Raw genomic sequence first — 15,725 nt, 5'->3', positions numbered from 1 at the left:
ACAACGACAACAACAACTCGACAATGCGACAACGACAACAACAACTTGACAATGCGACAACGACAACAACTAATGCATCAAGCAGGTGGTACCAATCTACGCGCGTTGAATGCTAAGAATTCCAGGGCATAAGCCCCCAACAATTTGGATGGTTAAAGCATCCCAGGGCATAAGCCCCCAACAGGTGAATGATAAACATTCCAGGGCATAAGCCCCCAACGGGTTGAATGATGAACATTCCAGGGCATAAGCCCCTAACAGATGTGAGTATGCAAATGGACTCAACTTGTGTATATCAACATACAACTTCAACAGCGACTACAACAACAACATATGTGCCTAAAACAATTATGACACACTCCTCAACTTCGACATCAGATGATACAACGACATCAACAACGGAAATCAACAACATAGCATATATATAAATCAATTACATTCATCTCTAAGTCTAAAACATACCCCAAAAGCAATTAAGTTTTGATCAATAGAACATAAGTCAAATATCCATAAAACACCTCAACTAAATCCCTAACACTTAAGTTTGAAGTTGGGAAACCAACCATAAGTTTTTGGACTAACTTGGGATTAGTTATTCTAAGTTTTCTTAAAATTTTCTGAAGACCCACTTGGACTATTTTTATCATAACTCAAAATCTACAAATCTTTTCCACACCAAACCAAGGCCATTATAAAGCTAACTTAATTATCTACAACTTCCATGTTTACACCTAAGGCCAGTTCAAAACAGAAACGGGTGAAAAAGACGCAAGAACACGAAACAGGGGAATGATGTCACTATTACATCGTACTACGATGGAATGCATCGTACTACGATGGGATATACTGAAAAAGTCACGTTTGCTACTGGAAAAATCGTAGTACGATTTCCCAGCATCGTACTACGATGGATCATGGACAGATTTATGGGAACAGACCAGTTTTCACTCCAAAACCCATTTTTTGATCTCCTAATCACCCAAAATGAATTAGAACAATGTTTACATGTTCTATATACAACATAGCAACCAAAACAACATAGAAAACATGCATTCTCAACATAATTCATTACAATTCATCATTTATCACAACCTTTCTAAACCTAAAATCAAGAACACAACAATTCATCAAATTTCAGAATTATACATATTATTAGTGAAAGGAATCCCACCCTTACCTTAATTCAGCAAATTCTACAGCAAAAATGGTTGGATTCTCTCTTCCTAGCTCTTCTCCTAGCTTTCTCTTCCTTCTCTCAAAAACCAGTTTCTAAAGTTTTGTACGTACTGAATGTTATATTTCTGACCTATTTGTTTTTACTGTAAACTAAAACCTCTCCTTTCTCTTAACTCCCTTAATTTCTATTAAATCCTCATTATTCCCCTTAAACCAAAATAAATGTTATTCCTTCCTTAATTCTATTTCTCCTATTATTTTAAATAACAAAACAATTATTCATTTAAATAACACACAACACATCATATACCAAATAAATCATATAAAACACTCAAACATCCACTAAAAATAATAGAATAAAAATGGGGCTTTACAAAAACCAGTTGTATATCTGTTTTTTCTTATCAATAGCAAGTATATGTGTTTATTCTTTTTTTTAAGAAGCTAAACTAGCCCACCTAAATTGACATTAGAGAGAATCAAGTATATGTTTAGTTCTAATTCTAAAGGGATCATAATATATTTTGGAGGTGTAAAATTAATTTTGACATGTTTAGTTGTTGTTCAATAGAATTAATTTAATCTCTATAATTGATTCTATTTGAAGCCTAGTTTTTTATTTTACACCATTGATTCCAATGTATTCAAACTCGGATAAATTTTGTCGTAACCACTTTTAATCAACCGATTCAAAAAGAAAAGAAAAAACCACTTTTAATCAAAAACAATTTTTTTCATTGCACAATCACGTTCACATGTTAATTGCGATAATATAAGAAATATTATTGGTCAACCATTTTATGACAATTTTTAAACAACATTTTCTTTCATACTACATTATCTTCTCACATTCTTTTTTTTTCTCTTTATTATTTTTAAACAATACAAAAAAAATTGTCCCAAACATTATCATAATTATGTTATTGAGTTGAAAGAGATAAATGTGAATAAAAAAATCAAAAGACTTTTTGTGAAATCTGGTTGGATGAATATTTAAAGGAAAATGTTAACCAGTGCCCCGGGGCACTGGTTAAGGGTCAAATATAATAGGTTTTGCATTGAGAGATGTGTAATCAGTGCATTAAAAGCTGAAAAAGTATGTTTTTTATGTAAAATTTCCTCTTTTGGGTTTCTTAACCGGTGCCCGGGGGCACCGGTTAACAAGACCCATATTTAAATCAGAATATCATAATTATGTTGGTATAATGTCAGACTGTGTGGAATGAAATGAAGAGAGGGAGAACGAGAAACACAAAAAACAAGTCACTTTCTCTCTCTAACACCGACACGCCGACGCATCTTCAGTCTGCATACAACGTAGTACGACAACAGAATCCAAGATTTCCTAACTCTTTCTTTCTGTCCCGCTTCATATGTTTTCTTCTCACGCGCCCATCTTCACGTTCCATTCACGTCAAGAATAGATGCTCTATATTTGTTTTCTTATAAGGTTAATATGTTCTCTTTTCTTTCAAAAAAAGGGTAATGTTCTCTTTAATCTGACAAAAAAAAATAGCATGGATGTGTTTGTTTCAGGTTTATCAAATTTATTCCTAGGAATAATATTCTATTCCTTGGAACATAAAGATGAGAATATTATTCCAAGGTATTTAGAAAAAAGATGTTTATTTAACATTATAATATTTCTGGGAACCATAAAAATAGGAATTATAATAGGGAATTAGTCATGAATTTATTCCCATCTCCATGGGAACTTTATTCCCACCCTTTTCTTTGGGAAAATTTTTCTATTCCCAGGAATGTTTTATACCCGGAAATAAAATTTAGTAAACTTGTAACAAACATAGGCATGTGTATTCCTATCGTTTTATTCCCAGGAATCTAGGAAGATAACTTGAAACAAACGCACCCTATGATTTTACTTTTTAAAAAATTTGTTCATTTTAATTTGCTACTATGAAGATTTGAAACTCTCAAAATCAATAGGAATGGTGTATTCGGAAATAATAAAAATCAAACTAGTTTGGTATTTTTATTGTTTCTTTTAAATTCACATAATTGTTTACTTTAACAGTCTAATATCTTTTCAACAATTAAAATGAACACAAACATTAAAAATTATAATAGAAAATATTTTTACAAAAGTATCCTTAAATTTTCCCTCAAAAAAATAGTATCCTTAAATTTGAATATGAAACCACTTACTTATTTAATTTGTGTAAGTTTTACGTGTTATTTACCACCTCCATAAAGAAAAAGAAAAATTCACAAAACTAAACTAAGTCATAAGCTTTTGAAAAAGCCAAGCTAAAACAAGTAAACCCAACCCTTTTTTTTTAACCAAATAAAGACTAGTATATTAGAATTTCTTCAAAAAAAACTAGTATATTAGAATTAAAGTCTCATTAGGTTGAATTTTTGTACGACTAATGAAAACCCGTTTCAAATTTTCAATTCTCTCGATTTATCGACTGAGAATATTGATTTCTTATCAATAAATCGTCATTTAATGAGAAAACTCTTACCGGTAAACAAATCAATCATTTTCTTCTTAGATTTTGGCTTCAAGATCCAAATCCGAGTAAAACACTAAACACATCTTTTCTTTCTTTCCCTTCAAAAAAAAAAAAAAATCTTTTCTTTCTTATGCTCTTGCTAACTAAAGTAAACCAAAAGTGAACATTTTTCATTGACTTTTAAAATGTTGTGGATAAGATGAATATTTTATATTGAGTTTCTTATCAATATGATTAATTAATGGGTCATATTAACTTGTGCCCTAAGGGCACAAGTTAAGGAACTTAAAATGGAAATTTAAAGTAACTTTTATATTGAAAATACAACTTTTGAAACTTTTAATGCATTGAATGCACAATTTCCAAGAATTTTTTTACTACATTTAGCCTTTTAACTTATGCCCCAAGGGCACAAGTTAACATTTCCCTTAATTTAATCATAATTATATCTTAAAGAAAAAAAGTTAATCACAGTAAAAACAACACATGGGATCATTTTCTAAGTAGACAATGTAAATGATCTCTAGAGTTGTGTTGTTTAGTTAGCAAATTTTTTAAGAAAATATTTTTAAAAGAATAAAAATTGCATCCACACCACACATCTTTAATGAAAATGTTATACTAGTGCCACTCTTTTGTACACCACTAACCTACACCCCCTTTATAATGAGAGTCAATAATTATTTTTAATGATAACTATGATGGAGAATGCCATATAAAGACATCTTAAGTGGTAACGGTAAAAACATTTCATGTGTTGAGACGTAAATTCCATGCTTAATACGCGGGATTCTCACACACTAGACAAACAATGATGGTAGAATAAGCTATTGATGCACCATAATATCGTCTCAAATCTCAATTATTTGAATTAATTGTACACCAAGTTAAGAAAACATTTTGTTGGAAATTGTGCATTCAACATTCTAGAAATTAAAAATCTTATATTTTCAAGACGATTTAATTCCATTTTCAAGACGAGTTAAAGGTACAAGTTAACACTACCCATTTTAAAAATATTTTGGATGACATAATTTGTTTCGAATGAAAGAATTATCCTTTAAAATCTCAATTTTATTTTTGTATTCTTAATTAGTGTCTTGGAGCATCGGTTAGGATGATCCTTTAAATATTAGCCCTTAACTAACCTTTTTAGTTGACAGGGCCCATAATCAACATATCTCTCTTTTTTAATTAAAATTAAAATGCCCATAATCAACCTATCTCTCTTTTTTAATTAAAATTCAAAAGGCTTCTACTTTAACTTTAAGCATCAAGATTTTCTACATTATTTCAACATGTTGATTTCAACAATGAGATGGTACTAATTCGTCCAAAAGTACAATTTAAGAAAAGCAAAATTTGTTAATCACCTATTTGACGTGGCTAGCTAGCCAACAACGTTATAGTCAAGAAGAGCAGCGGCAAACACCTTAAGTCATATTGGAAGTGGAGAAAATTTCTCCTATCACTACACTGAAGATGATATTCCTGTGAGGCTAATGCCCCAAAAGGAAGAAGTAAAATGCTACTTCTTTCGGACACTATTATAAACAAATATTCTTCTTTCAGATTTATTGAATAATTGATACATCTAGTGGTACCTAAAATCATGCATTTCAATTATAGCACATGAACCTGAATTGTGTTTCGCAAATACCTAACAAAAATGTGCAAGTGAATCTAGAAGCACGCCTATATTTCACTGAATAAACATGTTTACTCATAGCATATCAATTATTTATTATAATATATCAAGAGGAGTGTTAGCATTTATTCTAACTCCCTCTTTTTAACATTCTTTTTCATTGAATGAAATTTATGTATATCAATCATTTGCAAAACGACTTGCATGTATTTTCAAACCGAGGGTAGACAATATTTCTCCATTCCAATTAGTAATCACTTGCTCATTCTTTACTCACTACGAGATAATCTCGTGTAATGCACTAGAATTTGAACCTCAAATTAACAAAACAGATGTGGTCGTCATATGACCATGATTGGCTGCAGTAAAAAATTGATGCATTCACACACTTAGGACAACCGTGGTGATCGAGATCAAAACAGTCCATAATCCAAGCTTGGTATTATGCATTTAAAAAAAATCAAAATATGCATTGAAATCTGGACAATCAACGACCACAGCTGTCCCAAATGCGTGAATGTGAGAACAATCTTACCATACAGAACCATAATAAACAAAGAAAGATACCACCATGGTATGGTATAAGCTAACAAATAGTACTATTTGATGGAGATCCATTTCATTCAAGCATGCAGCCTAGCAAGCAGTGTACTAGAAAAATCACTAATAAAAAAAGTGAGGGTGCACAAACTGGGACATATCTAAAACAATTCTCAAAGAGATAACCAAGAATAAATCATGCAACATTATTCAGGAATAATACAAGTTGGTATCATCCGAAGACTAACTGAAAATCAAGCATATATCCAAATACGGGTTTGAAGAAATGTACAAAGAGAAATCCCCGCGCTTTAGACATCACATGTCCCATCAATATAGAAATTGGCCCTCCTTACCCTCTATAATTCTCATCTATAAATTTAAGCCTCTTACAATGATTAAGTTAACCGAATTGATGGAGGAATACCTGCCGGGCACCTCTGTCTACGGGGCCTTCTCGTTGTCTTTCCCCAACCTGTTAGGCTTCTATCCTCCAAACCCACTTCAACATTGTTAAGCTGCTGCATCAGTGGGGTACAAGTTTCAACGGTGGCTACTGGAGGAGGGGGGGATGGCGGAACCTGTGACCGCCGCCTACCCCTACCACACCCGTTCCTAGAAGAGCTTCTCCTGGTTAGTCCTGAATGCCATGCATGACCTGTTGCTTTCATAAGCCCGCCAAATGTCTGAAGGTCTTCTGTTACTTCATGCCTTGATAAAGATGTAAGGCCTGGAAGGATGTCCCTTTGGAAATCCCTCCGCTGCCTCCCTCTCCTTGCTGGCCCCTTTCGTGTCCGAGTAGGTAACGAAGTTGTTCCAGTTTCTTCTACCATAAAGTTTTCTGGAACAAGAGGTTTGGGCATGTAGTCTTCTTCCTTCATATCTTCCAGTTGCAATGTCATGGACTCAAAGTAATCCATTTCTTTGGAGGAAGATACCCCTTTACCCTTACAAATATTTCCCTTTGAATTTTCGATCTTTGTCTGCATATCGTCTACACATGAGGACGCTATATCCGCAAACCAACTTAGTGGATCCACCATTGGGCTTTCTGATGGACTGCTAGACACATTATCCACTTGATTGCAGCATAGAGATGACATGGAAACAATTGCCTCTGCTGCATACTTCATAAAGTTATCTTGCGGTTGTTCAACTGTGACTTGTGGGCCTGGTGGTGATACTGAAGGGGTTTCAAGCTGCTTTTCTTCAGGAATGACATCCTCCTCTGTCTCAGGAACCGCGGGGGCTTCAAGATCTATTACCATCTTCATTTTTACATTGGTGGTTGGAATTGTTGTCAGAATTGCTTCATCCTCACTCATACTCAAGTTTAGGTCAAATTGATTTCTAGAGTTGGCTTCCATTTTAGGAAGTCCTTCCTTAGAAACAATAACTTCAGTGGCAGCTTGTTTGTCCATGTCAACCTCAAGAACATCAGCATCACAAGGCAAGTTAATATCAAATACCCGGTTTTTCTGATTATTTTCTGCCAGTTTTGTGCCTGATGGACTAGGAACTGACACAGATGGAGAAGTGAGTGAAGGTGACTCCTTGGCAGAAATTAGAGGCATACCAAATATGGGAACACCAAGAATTTTCTTTTCACTACATCTCTCACTGGCTTCTATCCTACTCGGCTCAACAACATTTGAACACAAACCTGAAGTTATGTTGTTCACACATTTTTCACTAGACCCTTTTCCAGCATCATCCTTGTGAGATACAGAAGCAACCTGTAGAAAACTCAATCCTCCATTAGTTAAGCATCCACTACTACCAGCGTTTTGAGTCTCATTCTTACATATATCCTTGGATCTAAGCCAAGGCAACACAGCAAGCTGCTCCTCGTGTTTCTGTTCTCGATCTCTGATCCCAAGACTTGACTGGGTAGCTAAGTCATTGGATAAACCATTTGAAAGCCGCACGTTCAAGTTGATATCTTTTCTGGCAATCATGTCGTTGCAAATTAAATTTGAACCCTTATTGTAGTTTACTGAACCATTGTTGAAGTGTTCAGCAATCCTGGGGTTGAATCCATTCTGCACAGATGCCTCACGGTGAAAACCTGGATTATGCTTGGAATTGATATTCAGAGGCCATCTGTCTCCCAAAACTCCATTGCTTTGATGTGATTGGGAACTTCTACTCAAGGCACCAGATGCATTTAGAAATGGAGATGGAGGCATCTGAACAGACATCAACTTCTGGTTTAGACTACTACTTGCCATTTCCCAAGCTGACTGAGACCAAGACTTGGCAAAATCTGATGCAGGAGCAGTTGCAAAGAGACCAGGACTGTGCGATGATATAATAGACTCTGGATGCTTACCATTGGAGTAAGCGTTATTCCTTTCACGGATATCCAAACCACCGACTGTCTTTTCCCACCATAAACCAGTATTACTTCTATTACTTGGATAATCAGATGTAGGTTCGGGACCTTTACCAAGTACATCTTGCATTTTTTGGGGTGTAAAAAATGACTGCTCTTGTTTGAAGACTTGAGGAATGGGATTTGAACTGCTTTTAGCTTGCCCTGTAATAAATCATTAAAAACTTAATTGTTACGGAGCAATTTATCAGATATGACATCAATCACAGTACTTATTTATTGTTACACACTTGCACAACCAAAAAGGAAATTTTAGTCTAAAGGAAAAATATATAGAAATAATATTATTATTTTCTAAAGTATTTGCAAAAGTGAAGTTAGAGCAAAACACTCTAAGTCACTAATAATAAAAAAATGGGAAATGATAACTTGTTCCCTTAGGGCACATGTTAAGAAACTCAAGATATAAATATTGTCTTAAAAGTCGTGCATTGAATATTTTAAAATTCAAAAAATTGTTATTTTCACTAAAAAAAAATCTACTTGCATTCAATATAGTTTATCTACTTTTATTCAATAGCTTAACATGTTCCCTGCCCTAACCCTTAGGGCACAAGTTCGCATGACCCTAAAAAAAATATAGTTTATCTACAAGATAATAAAAATCTAACCTGTCTCCTTTGATGAAATCCACCCTTTTCCATTCACATCATTCTTCAAATACCCATTACTTGAAGAAGAATGATGTGAGTTGAGTAAATCTTCTGTAGGAAAACCAAAAAGCCTTGACTTCTGTTTGGCAGATAGATCAGCACATTCAGTTGCCCCTTGATAGGGTTTATCGTTTAGATGAGGAATACATGCAGCAGCATTTGTTTCTTCCACTTGAACCGGTTCATTTAAGTCAGCCAAACCATTTCTGCTCCTTAAAGACTGCTCAGATCTTGAAGTGTCTTCCTGGCCACCAGTCTTCCCACCGTTACCGGAAAAAAGCTTTACATCATCTAACTTGCCATTTCTACAATTTCTATCAGGAGTCGTTGTGCCACTTATCTTTTCATCACTAGACTTCTCACCTTCGTCAGTATCAATGTACTCATCAGCAGGGAGGTCAAGGTCAAACATTTTTCTCCTCACCTTTGAGGGTCTAGACTCCAGTATCTCAACATCTTTTGAACTACTTCCATTTGGTGATTGAAACAGACAAGTTTGTTTATTGATTCCTTTGTTAGAACCAAAAGGAGAATGAATGCCCGCAACGCCTGAAACCGATGGTCTATCACAAGCAGAACTTCCTGTTATTGGAAAGCTAGGAACGTGCCACTTTTTAGCATCTTCAGATGTTATTTGAGTTGGCAAAGGACCTGGGGAAAATGAGGTACCAACAGATCCATGGTTCCTGTGTAATTCTTTCATTTTTACTTCATCCATCAAATCTCTTTGTATTCTGTATAAACGATGAAGTTCAAACACCTGATTGACATAATTTAAATATATCAACAATAGTTTCACCAATCATAAGTACAAAAAAAAAAAAAAAAAAAAAAAAAAAAAAAAAAACTATATCACCCCTTGAACTGTGTTTTAAAAAAATATAAAAACCTACATCAAAAACTGATTAAAGTCAATATTAAACTTAAGTAGTGTTGGTATCTCACTGTTAAAGTACTTAACCACTGCAGCAATTGAAAATTTCCATATTTTGAGATAAACAGCTCAGATGCATGAGAAAAAAAAATCAAAACATGATGCAAAACCATAGACTAAATATACTTAATCTTTAAACACCCAAAACCTTCCACGTGCATAGGCCATGAATAAAAAATATACTAGAACTTCATACCTGATTCTTAAATATGGCCTCATGCTCAAGCATCATCTGCTTCACAAAATCCTTATCATATACTGAGCATACATCTGCCGAAGCACTTGGAAGATGGTTCTGATAATATTGCCCATTTGCCAGTGCTTTATCTCCATAAAATAGGGGCCAGCCACAACTGCTGGATTCCTCATTAAGATCTCTCATTGAGTAGTATCCTGGAAGACTCTGAACTTTGGTTCCCATCCCTGATAATTGAACAGTAATTTTCGTCAAATTAAGTGATAAGTGATATATAGCTTCTTTTTCAAGTTTCAACCCAATAATATCACAATCCATGCAATATCTTAATTTATTTCATACTCATGAGTAATGTCATGAAGAAGGTATCCACTTTTGTTAACATTCCAAATGCAGCATGGCATCAAATAACTCAATCCGTGTAAAGCAACCAAAAATTGAATGACTAGAAACGACATCACATATACAATGCTAGCAATTGCAAAGATAGTTTCCAATCAAGAAATTTAAAGTTTTATTTCGCAAAATTCATCCATTAAATATACATGAATGATAAGGGAACTTCTCAGTAGAAAAAGGAAAAAAAGAAAAGAAGTATAAATTAATAAGATTTCCACATCTTTTCAAGTACATTGATCTAAAAGTGTAATAAATGAAAGTAAATCTTAATATAAAATACTCAAAACCCAAGTAGAGTTGAAGAGTATTTAGGAAAACTCGTAGATTAATTTTCCTATGAGCAGATTAACATTTTAGTAGCCCATTTCATTAAGAAAAAAAAATATGTAAGTATTGAACCGTAGAACAAGGAGCAAGCACCTCCTAATTCCTAAGACATACTATTTTAAGTAGCCAGCTACACATAATGAAATGGGCATTCTAAAAACCTTGCACTATGATGCCACTGGGAACCATGGTAAATATGTCTTCTTCACTTTCTACAAGTTTTTGCATCTCACAGTTTGGTAATTATTACCAAATATTGTTTTCAACTCACAGATATAAAATTAAGATAAATACTTAATAGAGAACCAAAACTACTGCCATCATATCCTAGATTAGATCAGATAAGGTTTACCCAGAGAATAAAAAAGTGAAAGTATTTACTGAAATACTGAGCTAGAAAGTGTATGTAAAAAAGGCCACATGCATGGAAAAGAAAAAAGAATACGCTGCAAGATAAGTCAATAATTCCAATCATGAATCAAATCTTTTGTCGCATTTTCCGAATTCCCCCAAGAAAATACTGTCAACTAAACAAAAATACTACCCACTCTGATTAAGGCTTAGTTGTCAATAAGTATTTGATGGTGGACAAGGATTGGGAAAACACATTTGAATCCAACCTATCACACGACAGACTGGAAATCACATTTCAAATCGACGAGTTTCAAATGCATTAAAACTGATTCATTCTCCACCATTCAATCTCGGGCTAAGGAATTTCAAAATCTCGGTAAAATAAAAATGGTCATCAACTTGAATAACTACACACAGGCTCGTCATTGAAATGAAAAATCTACAAAATAAGTTAAATAACATCAAACCAAGCATCACAATTTGATCATTGACATGAGAGAACTATGATTCTTAGCTCCAAGTTTGAGTAAAATAATGAGGAACAAAATAAAGTAACAGAAAATCTCAATTCTATTCATATTGAACCATGCAAGTATTCCCTTAATCCAATTACAACTTCACAACAATTTCTCAATTTTTGAATTGATGAAACCTAAATGAATGACAAATTTGAATTGAGCAGATCCTATTCAACAATCACCAAACCAAAAGATATTCATTGCATTAAAACAAGAATTCAAAATCCGGCTCGAGGAAGATTAGTCTCTGCAATTGCGCGCAAAGACACCAGGTAAAATTCAACATCTCAACATTTCAGCTAATCATACAAACAAACAAACAAACAAAAAAACAATTCAAGTTTACAAATTCAGCTGAATAATCCTCAAAGAACCAAAAAGAACATAGAATTTCATTTCAATCAAACACAAAACACAACCACTTAAGAATAAAAAAATAAATAAACCAAATTGTATCAAATGATTACTAAAATTAAACATAGAATTCAGAAATGATTAGTAAAATTACCTCAAACCCACATCCTCAAATCACTTGCTATTAAAAACCCACCATGAATTCAGAATAAAAATTTAGTCTTTAGACTCAAACTATAATAAAAATAAAAACTTTAAGAAAGAAAAAAAAAACAATTTAACAAAGTGGGTGTTGTAGAAACAACAATGAAGAAGCTAAGATCATCGATTTCGATCTGTTGGGTAGTTTTTTTTTTCTCTTTGAAAGTGAAGAACCAATAAAAAAAATGTTAGAGAGAGAAAGAATTATGTATAGTGAAGAGAGAGATCCCAGATAAGAAATCTGCTCTCTCACAAAACAAACGACCTTCTAAGAACAGTGACATGAAATTTGTCAACATCCGGTCTCTTTATATTCTCTGCTTTTTCTTCACTTCTCTCTCTTTCTCTCTCTAGAATCAAATATTTTTCTTCATTTTTTTATATAAAGAAAATAAATTAATGTTATTAAACTATTTATTTATGGCTTTCTGTTCTTGAGATATTACTACTATTAAAAACAAAAATGCACATTTCTAGATTCTCTCCACTTTCTTTGCTTTTTGGTTTTTAGATATGTATCAAATCAAAGTTTTACTATTTGTGCTCATAATTTGTAACTGCTTACCATGTGCTACTTTTTGAATACATTCATACCATACCATGTATTTCTTGCACAAATTTTATTGTGCTATCTTAATAGTTTAATTTCCATACATAATTTGTTGGTCAATTTTTTTTTTCCCATACATAAGTTTATTGCACAAATGGATAGAGTTTAAAACGAAATTTGCACACATTAAGTGCAAAGAAGTACATAATTTTATTACTAAGTTTAAATTTTGATACATCATTATCGATATAAATTCTCACCATCGTTAATAAAGATTAATCTTCGTAGAAAAATAATCATTAAGCTTCATTTTTGGTGATGGTTGAAGACATAGAGATCAATACTTTTTTTTTGTTGGATCTTAGCTCTTTGTGGTTTAGCCCGACTGTTTGCATGGATTACTCTATATCTTAAAGCCATTTTGTTGGCTTATTTTTGTATTATTCGTGTGTTTGTATTCTGACTTTGCTGAGTTCACTTTTGGTATACAATGTGTTTGCATGGCTCTCGTCGTTTTTTAATATATTCTTTTGGCTTCTTCAAAGTAAAACTTTCCATAGAGAATCTTATGAAATACATAAAGTGAGTTCTTCTAAACTGGATGTTTTCCATTCATATAAGGGTATACAATTTTATATTAACAACAAATTACAATCATTTGCCACAAAAAAATAACAAATTACAATCAACGTCAAAATTAATTACAATCGATTAGATCTAAGGATTTGGTTTAATAGTAAAAAGTAAATTTTGAATATGAAGGTTCTTCGTTTAGCAAAAAATATGGATAAATTACCAGTTGAGTTAAACCGGATAGAGAATAATATATTTTAATCAGATAATATTGTACTCTTGTCAATAGAATTCATAGGTATTGTACTGGCATATATTTATCATTTCTGTCCAAATATACTTTTTTATCGTTGTTTTTATGATGCCTTTATAAATAGTGTACTATCATTCGTTAAAAAGATTCTTTTTTGACAAATTTAAAATAAAAATTTGACAACTATATTTGTTAATTGTTCTTATTTTAGATTTTGGAGAAATATTTAAAAGTATAAAGTTAAAAAGATTCTTTTTTGACAAATTTAAAATAAAAATTTGACAACTATATTTGTTAATTGTTCTTATTTTAGATTTTGGAGAAATATTTAAAAGTATAAAATGTGGAAAGTGTAATTATTTTGTGAAAATGTGTGTATTACTCTAACAGCAACTGACGCAACAAACTTGACAAAATATACAAATCTTTTCGAAGCAAGTTGTTAGGACTTAGGACTATAATAATAAGACTAATTAATTGGTTTAAATGTTATTGTATTTAAGAAAAATTGCCATATTAAGTACGTGTTTAATCAGTAATTGGCTGTTACGACAGGCAGAGAAAGTAAGTGGGACCCAACAAACTGTGAGAAAGATGTGGATTTTTTAAAAAGGGTTTGTTAATGATGCAATGCAAAATATGCTATGAAAATACCCTTGCTGGAACAAGATATTTACAATAATGGTTTATTTTGTGATTCTCTGATCTCTCTGTCTTGTTGTTATTTGGTTGGGTTTTGTTTCTTTTCCGGATCTTACCTATTTTGATTGGTTGAATGATCCTCTGCCTCAGTCTATTCTTCTTTTAGGTGTACTTTCTCTCACTATCTTGAGTTCTATCATATTTTCATCCTAAAAAAATAATTATAAATAGTCTATGAATAAATATCATTAACAACATCCACAATGGTACTCTATTAATATGGACTCCTTGAATGAATTTCACGTGTATACATCACTTATTTATTATTTTTTAATAAAAATATTTATTAAGGATTCAATGATAGCAATGACAATACAATAATAAGGACTCCTCCAATAAAAAGTACTTAAATAGGTCTTACTAACTTTACATCATTAAACAAAAATAATTTATTTATTAAATTATAAATTCCCTCTTAATATTTAATTATAATCCTTAAAAATATGTACCCAAAAAATATTCTTAAAAATAAAAATTATAAAATATTTATTTATTCGTATGAACTTAAATTTCTGCCACATTTGCTAATAATTTGAAAATGCAAAAATTAACATTACAAATTTTACATTCATTCGTTAAATAATAATAATAATAATAATAATAATAATAATAATAATAATAATAATAATAATAATAATAATAATAATTTACATGAATGACATTTTATTTAAAATGATGACAAATAGATAAAATAATATTTAAAACAACTATTAATTTTGGTGACAAATAGATAAAATATTACTTCTTTTGCAAATGAGATCAAGTAGTACATATTTTATTATTTATTTTAAACGTGAGATCTGTTAGTTGCTCAGAAGAGAGATGATCCTTACAGTTGTTTGTTGTTTAATAGGGACTCGTATTTTCTTCCTCTAAAGGGGTCTTTAACAGAGAGTGATTCTTGTTAAGTAAGGACTCTCATTGAAGATGCTCTAAGTATATAATAAGATTCTTTTAAAAAAAAGTATATTATAAGTTTTTTTTTGTTAACCAGTGCTCTCGGAAATTGTCCACCGTCGTGAAAATTAATTAAAAACAGTTTATGAAAAATTGTATGAAATTTTCACTGTTGTTTAATAATAATTAATTTTGTGAGAAAACCTATGAAGCACCTAAGATGAGTTTTTTCTTTCCAATGAAATTTTCTCTATACATAAAAATTATGAATCAAACTCTTTTTTTTAATAGGCTAAATTTCATTAATACAATTAGTCCATAGCACAAGAAATGACAGTGAACTAAGAAAATTACAAGAACGCTACAAAGAGAAGAAAGGAACTCAAAACATGTAAAATAAAACAAATAAACACCGCAACCCGTAGATAAAAGCACCTCACTCCACAGAGCACCTACAACCTGCAACCCAGAAACAATTTCCAAACGGAAACATTGAAACCGATTCAAGCACCAACCTTAACTACACTCAAAACACCAACCAAAAATAGGCACATTACAACAACAAAAACACACACATG

The 15,725-nt window shown here is 32.1% G+C and overlaps 1 protein-coding gene across 1 annotated transcript; it reads right to left on the bottom strand.

Annotated features, from left to right (window-relative positions):
- Positions 1–6,001: 6,001 nt before the first annotated feature.
- On the bottom strand, positions 6,002–12,454 carry LOC146931902 (uncharacterized). Its single transcript, XM_085703480.1, has 4 exons — positions 12,126–12,454; positions 10,020–10,246; positions 8,848–9,649; positions 6,002–8,380 (listed from the first exon to the last, which is right to left on the bottom strand). Exons 2-4 carry the CDS (start codon positions 10,242–10,244, stop codon positions 6,240–6,242), a joined length of 3,168 nt encoding a protein of 1,055 aa, XP_085559606.1. The 5' UTR covers positions 10,245–10,246; positions 12,126–12,454; the 3' UTR covers positions 6,002–6,239.
- Between the last annotated feature and the right edge of the window lie 3,271 nt (positions 12,455–15,725).

Source organism: Medicago sativa, chromosome 4, assembly GCF_051527215.1.
Source record: "Medicago sativa cultivar Bolivia chromosome 4, Bolivia_mono, whole genome shotgun sequence".
NCBI classification, from domain to species: domain Eukaryota; kingdom Viridiplantae; phylum Streptophyta; class Magnoliopsida; order Fabales; family Fabaceae; genus Medicago; species Medicago sativa.
The sequence above is the reverse complement of the archived record's forward strand: the minus strand, read 5'-3'. Positions and strand labels throughout refer to the sequence as shown.

Excerpts from the sequence above, each read along its gene's own strand:
- LOC146931902 (XM_085703480.1), bottom strand. The coding sequence starts at position 10,244 with ATGGGAACCAAAGTTCAGAGTCTTCCAGGATACTACTCAATGAGAGAT. Across the intron at positions 9,650-10,019 it reads AGGCCATATTTAAGAATCAG|GTGTTTGAACTTCATCGTTT; the intron begins GTATGAAGTTCT and ends TATGTCAATCAG. Across the intron at positions 8,381-8,847 it reads GATTTCATCAAAGGAGACAG|GGCAAGCTAAAAGCAGTTCA; the intron begins GTTAGATTTTTA and ends GATTTATTACAG.